The sequence below is a fragment of the Ursus americanus genome, chromosome 24 (assembly GCF_024610735.1).
Source record: "Ursus americanus isolate L20-20 chromosome 24, mUrsAme1.1.p, whole genome shotgun sequence".
NCBI classification, from domain to species: domain Eukaryota; kingdom Metazoa; phylum Chordata; class Mammalia; order Carnivora; family Ursidae; genus Ursus; species Ursus americanus.
The window spans coordinates 33,509,518-33,529,212 of record NC_142150.1 but is presented as its reverse complement, the minus strand read 5'-3'; the positions used below and the strand labels follow the sequence as shown (position 1 = coordinate 33,529,212).

The window sequence follows — 19,695 nt, the reverse complement described above, 5'->3', positions numbered from 1 at the left end:
TATCATGATACTCAATGTTTTGGGGACAGATAACTATATTCTGAAGAGTGTGATCTTCTGGGTGGATGTTCTCCTACATAGGATTGCTTTAGTATCGCCAGGGTTATCCAGAAACCTGTAGTTAGAGATAATTTTTTCTCAGTTGCTTGTAACTGATGTATAGAATTTCTCCTAAAAACATTCTTTTTTCAATTATTTATAACTCTCTTCCTAATAAAAACTGAGATCCATCGGGAATTAAATGCAGTTATCTAACATATAACAATAGTGTAGTCACACAGCTCAGGTGTAAATCATGGGAAGGAATATTCTGAAGGGAAGTTAGTTTACATGGTCTTGAGGAGAAGTCCTGTTTGAGAGGCTAAAGCTAGGTCCTAGTTGAACAAAATGGAACCTGAGGGATTTTCAGTCTCCTCTGCACAGGGGAGCACCTGAGGGAACAATTAATTTGAAAGGAATCAGAAGATAGGACCAAGGACAATTCCACATCCCAAATATGTACCAAAGAAGCAAACAATGGTAGAAAATGTCTTGGGGAATACAAATGCATCAGGTTCTTGAGTTTAACTGCTGGGCAATTCGCAGCACTCGGTTGCATGGTTTCGCCTTGCCTCCACACTATCTCCCACGGAGATACTTCTGCTCTCTCAGTATTGGGACCATCACACTTACCAAATTTAAAAGTATACTAATTTCATTGAGGGTTATTTTAGCTTTATGGAAAGCAAGGAACCAAAACAACACACTAATAAAAGAGAGAGAGAAAAAAAAATAAAAAAAAGAAAACAAACAAGAAGCAATGCTGCGCTCCTGCTAACTCCCAGGTGAAGTTTCTGAATAAACAGGAGAGTCCCGGAGGACTCAAGAACAGAAACTCGTATGTGCCTAACACAGCTTACTTTCTTCCCTCCACAGGTTTTGCATTTACTGGTAGAAGTAACTACATTCAGACTCAGAACATACAGCTTGTATGCATGATTATTATACATTATCTGGAAATATCTATCAACGGTAGCAATCTGTGATGTCAGTTGTCCTAATTAGCATATTGTAAAATGTCACTCAGAATATGGCCAGTCCAGAGAGTATCCCTTGGGGCTGCCATGGTGCATAGCCTCAGGGCCACCAATTTTCTTATTTTCTATTTACTCTCTGGAATTGTGCAATGCAGCCACCTTGCACACTGCATTCTCTTCACACCGAGGTCGGTGAGGTTCAAGAGTTCAGTTGTAATATATAGCACAGACCATGTCTCCCTCTGGTGACCCTCCTCTGTGCTGCCCTCAGCCATCAATCACACGGGCTGGAATCCTGCTGCCTTAGAGAGCACACTTAGAGGGGCTCCCAGTTGCTTAGAACCCTGAAAATCTGTCTTCACGGGTTTTGTTAATTTTCAAATGAGACTTCAAGGTAAACACACGTTGGCCTTCCATGAGATTAGCCAAGAGAATTGTTTCCCAAGAGGGATTTAGTTCATGATGCTGTCATCAGGAATTTGTTAAGAGCAAGGGCTTTGCAGCCAGAAAAACCCAGTATCTGTGAGACTCCAGAAGCCAATGTCTGCACGTGTACGAGGACATTGTAATAATCAGTTGGAATGTATGAGATAACATAGTAAATACGTGATATTTTATGGTAATGAAAGAAATAATTTATGAAAACTCCTAGCATTTGAAAGCCAGTTCCCAAAATGGTCTCTTCTCTCCCTTAAGTCTATTTCTAAAGATTTTCATAAAGGAACACAGCATATGAGGAATTATATATGCACACTTTCACTCATTTCTAATTATTTATGATATAAAGAGTTGTATATTATAGGGAAGGGAAACTTTTCCTTTCTTCCCTTCCAGGTTCTCTGGCCGGTCTAGTAATTAAATTAGCATAAAACAGATTAACAGGAGAAAAAGAAATTTAATTTCATATGCACGGTTGCTCGTAGAAATACAAGACTCAGTGACAAAAACAGGCAGATTTATACATTCTATACAAAGAAACAAAGCAAAGAAGTTTGGGCTTTGGGTAGGAAATTAGTAAAGAAGTAAAAAGCGTTGTTTATATAGCCTTTTGAACCTGAATTTCTCTGGTGATAAAGATGTCTCTCTCCTTTCTGGTACAGGAAGGGTACGTTTCACATGGGAAATCTTGTCCCTGCTTTCAGGAAGAAAAAAGAGGGTCAGTGTGTCCTTCTTGCATCTAAGAAAAGCATCACTAGTCAGTTGTAGATATTAATATATGTTTTTGTGTGTGTGGTTTTCTTATTCAATTTTCTCTTAGTTATTTTCCTTTTTCATAAGAATAAAAATGTTCGCTTCAGGCAAACAAACTAAGTTTTCTCATTTATTGTGGAGAAAGTCTCAATTAACTACGTATTTTTACCATGTAGCGCACTAGGATGGACTTTAGCGATGTTAAGTCCTAAGTGTCATTGAACAAAAATGGTATACTCTCTTCTTATTCAGTTTCAAAGAGAAATAACACATTACCAGTCATTTTTATGCAGGTTGACTTTTCTCCAGTTAAACACAGATCCATATTATTTTTATAATAAAGACAGGGACTCAAAACAAGGATTTTTATGGTGATGCTGTATTTAATGCATGTTTAAAAATTTTAAAAGCAATCATCGTCTGTTAAATATGGCCAAAAAAAGATATTTGATTTGAATTCAGTTGTATAGATAGATATCTATATATCGAGAGAGGTGTAGATTGATATAGATAGATAGACATAGAGATGTACCTGCCTCTGTGTGTCTGAGAGAAAGAGAAACGGCTATAAACACTATCCCTGGCAATTATTAAGCACAATAGAAAGAATATTCTAACAGTTATGTCTATAAACCACATACCAAGTGCATTCTTGCTGTTTATTGATTTCATCTGTCTCTGCTCTAGTTTCTGATAATCAAAGCACTGCATCAGCCTGTTCAGCCAATGTATATATGGCATATATTTGAACAACCACGTAAGGCTCAAAGACACTCTTAATTAACCATTACCATTGTAGAAGTTAAAAGCCGATGAATGTCTTAGATTTTCTAGCTGCTATTGCAAAATGCCTTTGTGTAAAAACGTTTCAGGATGGAAGTAAAGCCCAAGAAGATTCTTTGGTTTTCAAAGGAGCATTTGTGGGATGCTCTGACTTTTCACAAATATCATGCTGGGAAAAACCTATGGAGAATTTTATTCTTACTCTTATTCTTATTATTTATAAAAAGCTGTAAGGGTTTCCACCTGTATGATCTTTTTCCAATTAACACATAACCTTTTGGAGCTATTACTTATCCATAGCTGCCTGGTAGAAAACACTCTTTGAAATGCGTTGTCCAAGAAGTATGGGGTGTCAGTGGATTACTACTAATTAAGAGTGTGTAAACCTGTGATATGATTAACTCATCTCTCTGTTTTATGACAACTGTGTATTACAGCATCTAAAAACTGATTGATCTACATATTGGCTGTTTTATCAGATCTAGTGGTTTTTAAACCAAAGAATAGGACATTTTAAGCCCTGTAAATGGAATTACAACAGTAGAATTGATTGATTCAATTAATCGTGGGCCTCCTCTCTCTGAATTTGTGAAATTGAATAACATATCATGGAAAATATTTTTTAGGGAATCATGACTCAAATAGAAGCTGGGGCAGATGGCCTATGACTATCTCGGTATTTTACATAAATAGGGGACACCGCATCAAAAGGCTTTCTGTATTCTCTCCTGTCTGCTTCAATCCTCATCATTCCCTTCCCTTCTTAGTCACTACATCACATCCTTCTCACCCATCCCCAAGGACTGATGGCAAATAGCTGCTTCCAAAGGTAATATTATCAGGGCCAAGGGAAGTCTTTAAATAGGGTAACATAGGGGGCTCCAACACCTCTCTTTCCATGGACACGCCAAATGAATAGTTACACATGGTATATTTCCTTCTGAAAGAGATCAAGAAACTAGCTGAGTGACTCCCACACACCAAGCAAGTTAGCAAAAACAGGTACAAATGTAGGTCTTTTGTAAAAACGAAGTCATATAACACAAACTTTCAAAAGCCAGGAAAAACCTGTACAGTGTTACATGTCAACTGTATTTTAGTAAAACTGGGAAATAATACCTTCATGGAAATACAAAAATGAAAAGACACCCACACATACAACATATACACACATGCATACGCACACATATATAATTACTAAAAATGAGATCATCTTATAGACTTTTGAATTTTATTTTCTTCGTGGATAATCTATCCCCTCATTACTTTATTTCACACATTGATCTCCAGTATCCTACATCTTTTTTTTCCTAATGTACACTTCAAAAATCCCATGACCTATGATAACAGCTTGTTCTTTACCTTTTCTTATTTTCTCACCATGCTCATTCATTAGCAAATATGTGATCATTACTTGCTTTCCAGAAAATAGTGTATATGTAATTCATTGCATGTTAAATTTCCCAATTAACTTCCGTCTTTTGCAAATCCTTCTGCACCAATATAAAGGACTCCAATGTATTCCTTTTAATGATTATATAATGTGCCATATCATGGAACTGTCTTAATCTATTTATTTATTCCCCTATTCGTGAGCATCTCTTTGTTTCTAGTTTTGATTACTATTAACTTTGTTAAAATAATATATTTGTAAAAAAGTATATGCCTCTTGAAACTTCGTCCCAGAAAGATAATTATTTTTTCCATACCGTATTCATCAAAGCAGTCAAAGGCCAGCCTAATTTAATGGGGGGGGGGCATCATATGTCCATGGGAGAAGTGTCAGAGAATTTGAAACCATCTTTAATTAGACACGGCTACAATCAGTCAGTAGTAGAGCCTTGAAAATTATCGTTTTCCCATTCTTTTGTTCTTAGCCTTTCATATATTCAAATTAAATACATAAGTATGTATGAGTGAATTTTTCTTGTTCCTTGCAGGCACACACAGAACAAAATGCACAGATTGAAAAGATACTTGAATTTCACATCACAGAGAGGAAGGATAGATGAAAGTTTATACCAGTCAGGTCAGTGTGAAGGACTGGTTAGCTCTGGTTAATGCTGATGGTCATCAATGGTACTAGGGACCAAGAGGACAGGAAAAGGTTCAAGGATCATTGAGCGTTACATCATAACTGTTGGAAAGGATTTGGAGAGGATGCAAAATTACACTCCAATACTTCTCAACTTTGTAAAATTTGAAATAAATAAAAGCAAACAAAATTTTTAAGAAATGAATAGAACTTTGTTTTTTTCTTAAACCCTCTTCCATGCACACATAGATGATCTATTTTATTTATTTATTTTTTATTATGATATGTTAGTCACCATACAGTACATCATTAGTTTTTGATGTAGTGTTCCATGATTCATTGTTTGTGTAAAACACCAAGCGCTCCATGCAATATGTGCCCTCCTTAATTCCCATAGTAGTTGAAACAGTCTCGTGAAAAACCTCTTTATTACAACTATTTGTCCATCACCCATGAGCTTATCCACCTAAAATATTTCAGAACAAAGATTTGATTAGACATTAATTGTACCAGTGCTGGTGCTAGGGCTGCAAGATATACAGAAATTAGCTCAGTGCAGCTATTATTACTAAAGAGCTTATAATGTAGACACATCTCCAAATAAAATAAAGATAATGCAAGAGAAAGTGCTGTGCACAGTGGATGTGATTGTCATAAAATAATCGAAATCCGGTTAGATGATGTGGTTGGAGGAATGGAATCACACATACTTAATGAAAAAAATGTATTTAATATAACCATTGAAGAATTGTTCTAAGTGGAAGGTGAAGGAGTTTGTTTCAAAAATAAAAGAAACAGGATAAAAATACGGATAAGCAATAATTAACAGGAAAGTAATCATGTTTTTTAGTAAACTTATTAATGTAATAAATTTAAGGAATAGATAATAATTAACAGATAAAGTAATTAAGTAGAAGATCTCTTTGAGTTTTATTAGAAGTCTGATCTGACCGGGGGAAGATGGTATAGACTCAGGGAAGCAATGACTTATACTATAAAAACGATTTTATCTTCCTAAAGATGATCCATGTGGTGCAACTGCAAAGAATTTAAAGTCAGCCTTTGCTGAAATTGTTGTAACATTCACGAGGGAAAACACAGAACTAGAAATCTAATTAATCACATTTGTATGGTATAGAAGGGCAGAGGCTTGAGAGACTTCAGTCCCAAACGACACTGAGTGAAAATAAAATGCAATCTGTCTGTATTGTTCAGCTGCTGGGGCAAGCACAGAAGGATTTGCCCATCACAGGTAGGTTTCTGAGTCACTAAATTTCAAGAATTAAAAAAATGCTTATATTTGGGAAAATGAGGAATTGAATATTTAAAAAATTATAAATCATTTTTTTACTTATTTCCTTTGGTTAATAGTCTGCAATCTAATAGCAAAAAAAAAGAGGTATTTCTCATTTAAGCAGGGTGAATCAGATTCATTTTGACTAGCAAATAAATAGTTTTACTTGTTTATATCCTAATCAAAATTAAAAAGAAAAACGATGGGTTTTTTAAACACTGGAAAATGGTATACACAAAGTTAAGATTTTTTTTTCTATTTTTGTTTACAGGTAATAGTTGAGGTATTACAACACAAATGCTAATTTGTGTAAATTCAACCCCATATCAACCACATATTGTATTTATTCAAACGTAAAACAAAATCAGATCACCCATATTCTAGTTTTCACATTATCAACAGAAAGACAGGTGCATACACACACACACACACACACACACACACAGAAGCCAATAAAAAAATGCACTTATTACTCTTGTTCCCATCTCTATTTTTAATAAATAAATCCGGTTTAAAATCCAAAGAGTTGGAAGTGTATGTGTTAAATACTTTAGTTTCCACTAGTTTTTAGCTTTTTTTTTTCTTTTCTGACCAAGAGAAGCGTCCTTCAGCACCAGATCACTTCTGAATGTAAGTAATAAAAACGTAGCAATGTAGTAATATATTACTAGAGAAAAGTTTATTAAAATATATCTAAAGTCTCAATAAATACTAAAAACAATGTGGATGGGAGCAGTTACTCACATATTGCTTATTATTCTTAAATCAGAGATATGTTCATTGTTTTTGAATTTACTTATTTATTTATTTATTTATTTATTTATTTATTTTTAAAATATTTTATTTATTTGACAGAGAGAGAGAGAGACAGCCAGCGAGAGAGGGAACACAAACAGGGGGAGTGGGAGAGGAAGAAGCAGGCTTCCCACCAAGCAGGGAGTCTGATGTGGGGCTCGATCCCAGGACCCTGGGATCACACCCTGAGCCAAAGGCAGACGCTTAACGACTGAGCCACCCAGGTGCCCCTGTTTCTGAATTTAAAACAGAGGATTAAAAAATCATGATACACAACTCAGATAATGTAATCATTTGATGTTCAATTAGATATTTATTTTTAAAATATAAAAATACATATTCCAAACTTGTTTTAAATTTAGTTATTGCTTTCATATTATATTTGACTTGTAATGAGCTTTCATTCGTGATTACCTGCTGGGATAAAGCAAAGCAGGTGTACACGGATCATATTCCTTATGGATAATCTCCAAATTTGGAATTAAACTTTCTCTAAGTCCTATCCCAAACAGTTTAACTTTTGTCAACAACATAACAATGAAATTTGTCCGGACTGTCTGAAAACTAAGGCCATAAAGAATATGATGTACTGAAATAAATCCTTTTTGATTCACAGATGATATTTTTCTGAGAGTCGAGAAGACTTAAAACTTGGGTCTACCATTTCTTGATCATTTCTGTAGCATTTTAGAAGAATCAAGAAGAATGGAAAGAAAAAATTGCTCTTCTGTCAGTGAATTCTTTCTCTTGGGAATTAGCAATGACCCTGGAGTTAAAGTGACTCTATTTATCACATTTCTAATTGTCTATCTCATCATTCTTGTTGCAAACCTCGGGATGATCATTTTAATTAGAACGGATTCCCACCTTCACACACCCATGTATTTCTTCCTCAGCCACCTCTCCTTCAGTGACCTCTGCTATTCTACAGCAATTGGACCCAGGATGCTGGCAGACTTCATTGCCAAAAACAAGTCAATTCCTTTCCATGGCTGTGCTCTGCAATGGTTGGTGTTCTGTACCTTTGTAGATTCTGAGTGTCTACTGCTGACCGTGATGGCCTTTGATCGATACAAGGCCATCAGCAACCCCTTGCTCTACACAGCCAACATGTCCACCAGAGTGTGCTCCTTGCTCATGGCTGGGGTTTACCTGGTGGGAATTGTGGATGCTTCAGTAAACACAATACTAACATTCCGGTTATGTTTCTGTGGATCAAGTGAGATTAACCATTTCTTCTGTGATGTCCTACCTCTCCTCTTGTTGTCTTGCTCAGATACACAGGTTAATGAGTTAGTGATATTTACCATTTTTGGCTTCATTGAATTGATTACTCTTTCGGGGCTTTGTGTGTCTTACTGCTATATCATCCTAGCAGTGATAAAGATCCACTCTGCTGAGGGGAGGTTCAAAGCTTTCTCCACCTGCACCTCCCACTTAACCGCTGTTGCAATTTTCCAGGGAACTCTGCTCTTTATGTATTTCCGGCCGAGTTCTTCCTACTCTCTTGATCAAGACAAAATTATTTCATTGTTTTACTCCCTTGTGATTCCCATGCTAAACCCTCTGATTTATAGCCTACGGAACAAGGATGTGAAAGAGGCCCTGAAAAACCTTAAAAGTAAAAAGTGGTTTCATTGAAAATGTACATGCATGTATTTTTTCCCAATCTTACACTACAATGCATGGAAATCAAAATTGTTTTGCCACTATGATGTAATTCAATGAGTATTTATACCGCGTCATTCTCTAAATACTCCATGGTTCATTTTATGTCTTGAATTTATATTTGGTACTCCCTATTTGTGGGAAATTTCTAGACTCCTAGTTGGCAAAATTTTTGTTTCCTCAATCTTTCATTTGTGCATGAATTGAATTTTCTAAGTGTTCTTGAGTATTTTCTAAGTACCTTTACGTGCTTTGAATTTCATGGTGAATCTAGCAGTTTATTTACTAATAAGTCTTATTGCCTAATGCAAATTTCAATTTTAATTAAGTGATATATATATATATATATATATATATATATATATATGGAATCTAAAAACAAAAACAAATGAATAAACAAGCAAACAAAAAGCAGAAATACAGAAAACAAACTAGCGCTTCCCAAAGGGGATGTGGGCTGGGGAGGTGGACAATATTGGTGAGGGGGATTAAGAGGCACAAACTTCCACTAATGAAATAAGTCACAGAGATTAAAAACTACAGTATAGATAATACAGTCAATAATATTGCAATAACGTTGTTGTCAACAGCTGAGGAATACACTTATGGTGAGCACGAGTAAAACGTAGAATCACCATGCTGCACACCTGAGCCTAATGTAAATTACACATCAACTATACTCAATAATAAAACATTTTAAAATTTTAATTTAATTTAATTTAAAAAGTTAGCTCTCCAATAACCTTGGAACAATTAGCTCCTGCCTGGTAAAGGTGACTCTTCTATGGCCCTGCTGATAGTGGATAGCCAGGTAGCAGCCTAGGGAGATCACCGGGCTCATCAGCGCTGACTCTGTCATTCCCTAGCAACGGCCTCCAGCAACAGGGGACTTTTATTTTTGCACTGGCAACTGCACATCAGCTCTGCGTTGGCTAAGCTATCTCTCCTGAGTACCAACTCCTATAAAAGTCCACTTCGACTAAATCTGAACTTCATTCCTTTCATCTCCCCCTGCCTGGAGCAATAGTGTGATTAATCTATCATTGATTGGAGTATGTAATTCCTTTATTGTCTTATTAAAAGACACCATTGTAGACGCTGTAGGCTAGTGAAATTCCCGCAGTGGACTTGTGTTAAATAAATGGCAAGCCAAGATAAGCTCAGACTCTGAGCATTAATTTGCCTCCCAAAAGAAAACAGAAGTTAAAAAGTACTTCTTGCAAATGCAGCAATTAATCTGGGATCTAAAAGATAAGTAGGGATTAGCGGATAGATGCAGGTAGGTAGAGAAATCATTGTATGCTGATGGATCAGAAACTAGATGGTCCTCAGGGAGACAGGACCAAGTCATCTGTGGAATTCAAAGGCAACCAGTGTGGCTGGATTATAGAGCTGCAGTTCACAACTCAGTTACTTCCTCCACTGGTTTTCCTTCCCTCCAGCACCTGTGAATGTGGGTTCACACACCACCCTGTGCCTGAGAGCATTGATCCACGATGGTTCCCAAATAATTCCCTTCAATGTGGGGAAATGGATACTCAGAGTTTAAGGACTGTGCATTTTTATCTCTTTACTCAAGCACTACCACAGTATCTGGGTAAAAAAGAAAGAAATATCAAAAAAAAAAAAAGGAAAAGAAGAAAGAAAGAAAGAAAGAAAGAAAGAAAGAAAGAAAGAAAGAAAGAAAGAAAGAAAGAGAAAGAAAGAAAGAAAGTTAACTTTATTGAATATTTATTCATGGGAGGCAAAAAAAAGAAGAAGAAGAAATCACTGAGGTCGAGTATGTGCCTTAAATACATTTTTTGCATCATATATGTTAGCCCATAAAATACTTGTGAATGCTGAGTGTAAGGGAAGATGAAAGACATACAAATCATTTGGAAAATAATTTTATCAAAGAGCTTTTATCTGGGTGTTTACAAGACATTTGACAACTTAATTTGGCTCTACTGATGAGCAAATTGAGACAGGAAAACCAAAGGGACCCCATAAGAGAAAAAGCTGGGTTTTTTTCCTTTGCTTCTTTTTCTGGCTTCTATTCTTCTAGCACCTACAACCCACCCCAATCTACACATGCCTTGTAATGCAAATAGCATATGTCCTCCTATGAAGGGACAAAGATGTGATGATATTATTGGAGTCTTCCAACACGGTAGATAATATATAAGGAAGGACCAAGCAGAATCATCATGTGCCTATTCCAGACCACTGTCACTATCTCAAGACCAAGACCCCTGGCTTCAGGGAATGAGTGACTTACGAAAAACACCCAGACCCAATCCTCCTGACCAGTTCCTGTTGCCTGAGAAGATACGTGTACCAGATCACAATCGCCAGGAAAAATCCCAGACCCCAAACAAAGACAAGACTCCCTCATTCCTTTTCCAAGTCTTCTGGATGCTCCATCTGTATCTCTCTAAATATATCTTCAATAAAGTCTGCTTTTATCTCCTGCTGGCTCAGGTTTGATTTCCATACTGTGTGAAACCAAGGACTCCCTTGGCTGATTCTGCAGAAACCCCCTTCTGGGTCCTTGGATGCAATCTGCCTGGATCATAATCACTGAGGTGTCTTGTTTAGTAAATAGGGATAAGGATATGCACTTGAAGGACCATACAAGACTACGGGGCACTCTTGGGATGCCTGGGTGGCTCAGTCAGTTAAGTGCCTGACTCTTGGTTTCAGCTCAGGTCAAGATCCCATGGGTCATGGGACGGAGCCCCACATTTGGCTCCATGATCAGCACAGAGTCTGCTTGGGATTCTCTCTCTCTCTCAGACCTCCCCCACCCCACCCCCACTCACTCTCTACCTCTCTGCCTCAAATGGATAAATAAATCTTTAAAAAAAGGAATAAGAGGCAATCTTCAATGTTTGCTACAATTACACAAGGTAAAAGTCTTTCAAAGTCTAAGGCTACCTAGGTGCCATTGTAGAACGCTTTGGTGAAAATCTTTCAGATTGCCAGGAAAGCCCAAGTGGGACAATGAGACTCCTCTGTTGTCCAGGGTGAAATTCTTTCCGAGATTCTGAGACATGATAGGGAGGTATAGAGGTAGAAAACAAACAAACAAATAAATGGGGGATGCTTTCTTCAGTCACAATATTTCTCAGTTAATGCTATTTGGACATTTTTAAAAATTTATTTTTATTTGATAGAGAGAGCACAAGCCACGGGGGAGGGGGGTGCGGGGCAGAGGGAATGGGAGAGGAAGAAGCAGACACCTGCTGAGCACAGACCCCAATGCAGTGCTCAATCCCAGGACCCTGTGATCATGACCGGAGCCGAAGGCAGATACTTAACCAACTGAGCCAAACAGGTGCCCCCTATTTGGACATTTTACCTATAAATTAGGTACTGCCATGAAGAACAACATGTTTTATAGACAATAAATCCACATATTTTTGTAAAATAAATGCTGCAACTTTCATAAGACATTTCTGTGGATAATTATATCTTTTGTTATTAAAAAAAGCAGATGTCTTATTCAAACCATAAGCACTCCTCATCCTCTTTAAAGCAACAAGATTTAGTGGACCTGGTTTTCCTTGGCACCATTTTCATGCACTAAACTTTTTCACATTGGCCCATGACTCAGGGCCATACAACTATTTTCTAAAGAGATGGGTTTATAAGTAGACAGTTGACTATATAGGATTACATATAGAAGCACAGTGGTATCAGGGAAGTCATGTAGGCACAGACTTTTTTTTTTTTTCTCACTTGCTTGTCTCTCATGCCTTAAGTTCCAACTGACAATTTTTCATAATGTAAGAAAGCCAACTTTAATTAAAAATATTGGGGCGCCTGGGTGGCACAGTGGTTAAGCGTCTGCCTTCGGCTCAGGGCGTGATCCCAGCGTTATGGGATCGAGCCCCACATCAGGCTGTTCCGCTATGAGCCTGCTTCTTCCTCTCCCACTCCCCCTGCTTGTGTTCCCTCTCTCGCTGGCTGTCTCTATCTCTGTCAAATAAATAAATAAAATCTAAAAAAAAAAAAAAAAACCCCACAAATCCATTTAGGATGGTAATTATCCAACTTTTAATAATAACGTAGTCACTGAGGCTCAGATTTGAATAGAAAGATTGGAAGGAAAGTTAGATTAGATGCTTTGCAGGGGCAGTTGAGTTTAAGAAGGTAAATGTAGCTTCCATCTAAACAGAGTGCAACCTGAAGAGATTTGTCATCCCTGGAGACAGAGTAGCATCTGATGAGAAAACGAGTTTGGAAAAGAAAGTTCCTGGGTAACACAAGTTAATTTTTTGAACACACATCTTCGGTATTCACTTGACTTTTTTAAGGAAATAAATTAACTGCAATAAGGCAAAATATAGAGCAAGAATATATTATTTACATTATAATGGAAAGTAGACTTTAACAACACACAGACATGTGTGCTTGTCAGCATCCTGCAATGATTCACATATTCCAAATGCCACTCAGAACGCGGTCACACAGAGCGTGTCCCCGAAGACTGTCAGGTTGCACAACCTCAAGGGCATCATTTTACTTATTTTCTTGGCTCCCTGGATTTAGAAATACAGTGTTTTGTTGATCTGGTACATTTACATATTGGAATAGGGTTAGCACCATAGCATTAGCAAACACCTGCATCCCATCATGTAATTATTATTATTTTTGTAGTGAGAACATTTAAGATCTAGTCTCTTAGCAACTTCGAAGTATCTCGTACAGTATTGTAACTGTAATCACAGTGTTGTGCATGAGATCTTCAGAATTTAGTCATCTTATAACTGCAAGTCCGTACCCTTCAGCCAACATCTCCAAATTCCCCCACCCAATTCTTGCCCCTGGTAACCACCATTCTACACTCTACAAGTTTCTGTGAGTTGGGCTTTTTTAGATTAGACGTCTAAGTCATATCATACGTGTGTCTACCTTTTTCCGTCTGGCTTAGCTCACTTAGCATAACGCCCTGCAGTTCATTACACTATAGTCAGGAAACTATTATGGGCAAGCTCTTTGAGTCTTAGAAACATAATGCTATGAAACTCCAGAATTTTACTGTTTACATCTGGATCTCACTTTTAGTATCTGTATAATGACGTTGGTAAAGACAGCTCAGGAAACACAAGATAATATTAGAAATATATGATCATATATATGGATAAGTTGAATAATATATGAAAACCTTGAAGAGTTTGGTAAGATCTCCGTGCTTTTTGCAACACCAATCTAGTGCTGAAGAAAGAGGTGCTTAAAGGCACGTTTATAGAAGACAGAGAGACGTTTTATAGGGCAGAATAATGTCAACATATGATTTAGCTCTCAGTCCCAATGAAGAATTCCAAATGAGTCAGGGACCAACAAGGGTAACCAGGATACAAGAAGGTGGAGCATTACATTTGTATCTGTATGGTAGAGATTTGGGTAGACACAAAATTCACACTTCAATATCTCTCAGTTCTCAAAGTACAGCCATAAATAATAGCACACAAAACTTATTTTTAAATAAACAGAAGTTGGCTTTGCTTAAAGAGCATTATTACAATACATTTTTTAATAAAAGTTCATCCCATGGAGTGCCTGGGTGCCTCAGTCAAACATCTGACTTTGGTTCAGGTCATGATCTTGGGGTCCTGATATAGAGCCCCATGTGGGGAGGTCCCTGCTCAATGGGGAGTCTGCTTGTCCTTCTCATTCTGCCCCTCCCCCACATGCACGCCTCTTTCAGATAAATAAAATCTTTTAATAAATAAATAAATAAATAAATAAATAAATAAATAAATAAATAAAAGTTCATCCTTATACATGTGAACTATATAAGTAGAATGGTGGTTTATTTCTCTTCTTTGTTGAACATCTACCAGACTAACAACAGGAAAATATTTAATACCACACATTTACTGAGTCATTATTCATGCATATCCTATACTAAGGATTGTAGGAGTGTAGAAAGACACAAATATAAATAGGTAAAACGAATAATTCGGTAAAGAATGTACTAGGTGTAGTAGGTGTTTTACAGTGGAAGGAGAGTGGAATATGCCTCTGAAAGCAGGAAATTAATCTCCCAGGTGAAAAGTACACTCCCTGCACCAGGTGGTAAAGTGGCATCCTTATGAGCAAGAGAGAGGGAATTTAGGGCCAAGAGTGCTGTATAAATAAAAGCCTTGTTAATTCCTCCCTAATTTACTACCCCAAGGACAAACCTCTTTGTCTTGTCAATTCTTCACAAATTTATCATTTCTTTGTCTAAAAGGCATAAAAGCTGCCTGATTTGGTCACTTCTTTGAGTCTCATATTTTTTACGGGGCTCCCATATGTATGAAATTAAATTTGTTTTCTCCTGTTTATCCGTCTTATGTCAATTTAATTATTAGGCTACTGAAAGGACCTAGAGGAAGGGAACAGTTTTGCACCTCTACACAGTGAAAAAACATTGAAATGTGGGTGGTTGACTGTACTTGAGAGAAAGGAAACAAATAATGACTAATGAAAAAAGCAGTGTGTCAGATTATCATACTTCTAAAAGGGGGGTAAAGGGGTTGTTTTGGAAGTGGAAGAAATAGGGTGAACAATTAAAAGGCAATACAAATTATTAAGTAGAAAATCTATTTGAATTTAATTAGACATCTGGTTTCATTGGAGGAAGGTATAGATTCATGGCCATGAGCATAGCCTTAGAATAAATTCTAGTAAATTGATGACATTGAGCAATTTGGTATGGAGTGAGGAATTGAAAGATCTGCCTTTGATGCAACATTCATGGGGGAAAATATAGAAGCAGAAATCTCATTAATCACATTCCCATAACCCAGAAGAGTGAAGGCAGAGTCTTTAGAGATTAAAGTCCCAACAGTCACAAGGTAGAAATAAAATGCCATCTGCTTACTGTTCCTGAGCCAGAAATAAGAATGGAAAGATGCTAATTTCAGGTAAGTTTCTAAACAACTAAATCTAAAAAAAATATAGGATGGAAAACACCTTACTTTTTTTTTTTTTGAAAAATGAGGAATCAAGTATTAAGGAATTTATAAATGAATCATTTTATACCTGCTTAACTAAGTTAAATAAATTCTGCAACCTATCATCCAAATAATCATATTTCTTTATTAGACCTGTGTGAATTTGACTTCATTTGTCATTTGTATAAGAATAGTAAAGACTTTACTTATTTATATTTTAACCAAGGTCAATGGGTACACCAGCACTTTTTATCACTGTGCAGGTGATATTGTATATGCAAACTTAAGATTTGCTCTAGTTTTATAAAAAAATAAAAGATAAAAGATAACTTGTTACAAATAAATACAAGTCCGTATAGACCACATATCATAGTATTTAAGTCTAAAAAAATAAAAATGAGACCACCACCCACGTTACAATTTTCTAATATCAACAGACACATATGTACAGAATGTGTAGGTAAACACAAGACAGGAGACTATATATCTGAAAAACATTTACTTTTCTTCTTCCTTCTTTTTATTTTAGTGGAAAAGACAACTTAAAACTCAAAGATATGCAAATTTATACAGGATAGTCTGTTGTTTCCTCTTCTATAATTTTATCGCCTCTCTTTGTCTTTCAAGTGATTTGTCCTATAGCAAAGGTCAGTCATACAAATGGATTCTAAATGCTGTGGCAAATACGTGAAAATGAGTGATAGAATAGTCATATAAAACATGTTTATATTTCAGTAAACATTGAAGTCAGCATACACCAAACACTATACCATAATAATTTTCATGGTTTTTTTCTTTTCTTTTTTTTCTTTTCTCTTCTTTTTTTTTTCTTTCTTTCTTCCATCCTCTCTTTCTTTCTTTCTTTCTTTCTTTCTTTCTTTCTTCCTTTCTTTCTTTCTTTCGTTTCTTTCTTTTTTGTTTTCTCTAACACATACTGTCCAGTTATCTTCTGGCGTTTTCTCAACAACTTTGTAGTTTCCTTTATATTATTTTGGATATAGAGTGAACATTCAGTTTATTCAGTTTAGTGCTTGACACTGGACAACAGAAGCCAAGACAAGTAATATATCTCAGGAATGACATATGGAGTTAAAATCCACAGTTATCAACTTTCTATACAAAACATTTTTTAGTTACTTTCATGACACAACAATGTTTCTTTAAAAGTGACACTCATTGGGCTCTTTCCTGAGAGTAAGGAAGATAATACGAAATCATGCTTTGTCTTACAGATAGGGTTTTGGGTATCCAGTAAATTCAAATCCTGATCTATCACTTGCTTGATCATTTTTGAAACAGTTTAGAACAAGCACAAAGAAGAATGGACAAAGGAAATTGTTCCACCTTGACGGGATTCATTTTCTTGGGAATTACCAATAACTCTGGGATGAAAGTGACTCTATTTACCACCATTCTGGTTATTTACCTCATTAATCTCCTGGCAAATCTTGGAATGATTATTCTAATTAGAATGGATTCCCAACTTCACACACCAATGTACTTCTTCCTCAGCCATCTCTCCTTCTGTGACCTCTGTTATTCCACAGCAATTGGGCCCAAGATGCTGGTGGACCTATTTGCCAAAAACAAATCAATTCCCATTGTGGGCTGTGCTCTTCAATTCTTAATCTTCTGTACTTTTGCAGATTCTGAGTGTCTGCTGCTGGCAGTGATGGCCTTTGATCGGTACAAGGCCATTAGTAACCCCTTGCTCTACACAGCCAACATGTCCACCAGAGTGTGCTCCCTGCTCGTGGCTGGAGTTTACTTGGTGGGAATGGCAGATGCTTTGATACACACAACTTTAACATTCCGGTTATGTTTCTGTGGCTCGAATGAGATTAATCATTTCTTCTGTGATGTGCCTCCTCTCCTATTGCTCTCTTGCTCAGATACACAGGTCAATGAGTTAGCGATATTCACCATTTTTGGATTCATTGAACTGAGTACCATTTCAGGAGTCCTTATCTCTTATTGTTATATAATCCTATTAGTCTTGAAAATCCACTCTGCTGAGGGGAGGTTCAGAGCTTTCTCCACCTGCACCTCCCACTTAACTGCTGTTGCAATTTTCCAGGGAACCATGCTCTTCATGTATTTCCGGCCGAGTTCTTCCTACTCCCTAGATCAAGACAAAATTATTTCATTGTTTTACACCCTTGTGATTCCCATGTTAAATCCACTGATTTATAGCCTACGGAACAAGGATGTGAAAGGGGCCCTAGAAAAATTGAAAAATAAAATATGGCTTTAAGTATTTATATTCTGCATGTATACAGACACTCACACACATATAGAGATTGTTGTTTTCATAGAATTACATAGTATGATCTGTGAAAAACATAATTTCCTCAAATCCTTAAATAACTATCTGTACTAAAATTCAACCATAAGTAAATGCTGCAGTTCCTCAACCCTGTTATGCTTCACTATGGTCTTCAATTTATTTATGAAACTACTTCTTTGTGCAAAACATCCTGACCCTTCTAATTTTGCTATATATTGACTTGTTTATTTTTCATTTAAGCATTATTACAAGTATCCTTGGATTTATTATTGAGTACTCACTAAGTACTTTTTTTACATTTAGGTGCATTGCATTTCATATAAATTCAGTGGTTTCCAAACTAATGAGTCCTATAATGTAGAGGAATAAACAAACATTAATTAGCTAAGCACTCAAATAGTTCATAATAAGTCTTAAAACGTTCATGAAATAAAAACTCAGGGTTAACAATCTAAAAAAGTGAAAAAAAATCAAGAAGAAATAAAAAATCTAGAAAAAAATGTCAAAAACTAGTGTGCAAAGAAAGGCTTATCTGGATGATGATATTCAGTCTCAGATCTAAAAAAAAAATGCAAGTTGGGGAAAGTTAAAGATTCTAGGCAGAGGGTCTGACAGTTGCAGAGGTCTTGAGATGAACATTCTATACCTTAGGAATTAAGAAAGTCCAACATGTATAGGTCATAAAGAGCAATGTAAAGTGCCTTGGTCAATTACATCATTGTGCCAAAATTATGAAGAATTCCTGCATCACTTCCTCAAGGAAGGTTTCCTTCCCATCTTTCCCCCTTCTCGGCTCTGGTTAAACGTCCCTTTTTATATTCACAGACAACCATCTCCTTTAAGTATTGTTTTTATATTCCTTAGTTTATTAAATCACAGCCTCCAAAATAGGACAGTGAGCCTTCTTTGTTCTAGGATTGAGCATCTCATCCCTGTTATCCAAAGTACCTGCATGGTGCCAAAGACAAGAAACGGCAAAACAAACATATACCAAACGAAATACTAGGTAACATTTTTAAGAGCTTATTAGATATCAATAACATAATTAACTAAGGGTGTGGTATGTGGCTTGAATATATATATTTTATAACTCTTCAGAAAGTACATAAAATGGTTGTGGATATTAAAGAAATGGATCTATAAAGAGTTACATATTAATTACACTAGAAGTGAAGAGTATTTTTCCATGTACATGTTTGACATCTGTCAATTTCATCTGTCTGTGCTCTACTTTCTGGTGGTTAAACTACTGAATTAACTTGCTGAGACATCATGGGAATGGCATATATTTTAAGGATCATATAAGGCTCAATGACACTCTTAATTATCAATTACAATTATAGATTAAAAGCCATTGAATGTAGGGGCATCTGGGTGGCTCAGTTGGCTGGGCGACCGATTGTTGGTTTCAGCTCAGGTCAGGATATCATGGGTTGTGAGATCCAGCCCTGTTGGGCTCTGTAGAGATTAAACAACATGTTCTTGAACAAACAGGTTAAAGAGGAAACCAATAAAGACCTCAAAAAAATATCTTGAGACAAAAATGGAAACACAACATATCAAAAGTTAGGGAATGCAGCAAAAACAATTCTAAGTGGGAAATTGTAGTGATAAACGCTACCATGAAGAAGAAAAAAAAAGATCTTAAATAAACAGCCTATCTTTACACCTCAAGGAATTGTCAAAGAAAAACAAAT

The 19,695-nt window shown here is 36.4% G+C and overlaps 2 protein-coding genes across 2 annotated transcripts; both read left to right on the top strand.

Annotated features, from left to right (window-relative positions):
* The first annotated feature begins 7,813 nt into the window (after nt 1–7,813).
* On the top strand, nt 7,814–8,755 carry LOC123785247 (olfactory receptor-like protein OLF2). The gene has a single exon (XM_045786967.2). It carries the CDS (start codon nt 7,820–7,822, stop codon nt 8,753–8,755), a length of 936 nt encoding a protein of 311 aa, XP_045642923.1. The 5' UTR covers nt 7,814–7,819.
* An 8,274-nt stretch (nt 8,756–17,029) lies between these two features.
* On the top strand, nt 17,030–17,965 carry LOC123785246 (olfactory receptor 5W2-like). Its single transcript, XM_045786966.2, has one exon. The coding sequence runs from the start codon at nt 17,033–17,035 to the stop codon at nt 17,963–17,965; it is 933 nt and encodes a 310-aa protein (XP_045642922.2). The 5' UTR covers nt 17,030–17,032.
* Nucleotides 17,966–19,695: the final 1,730 nt, after the last annotated feature.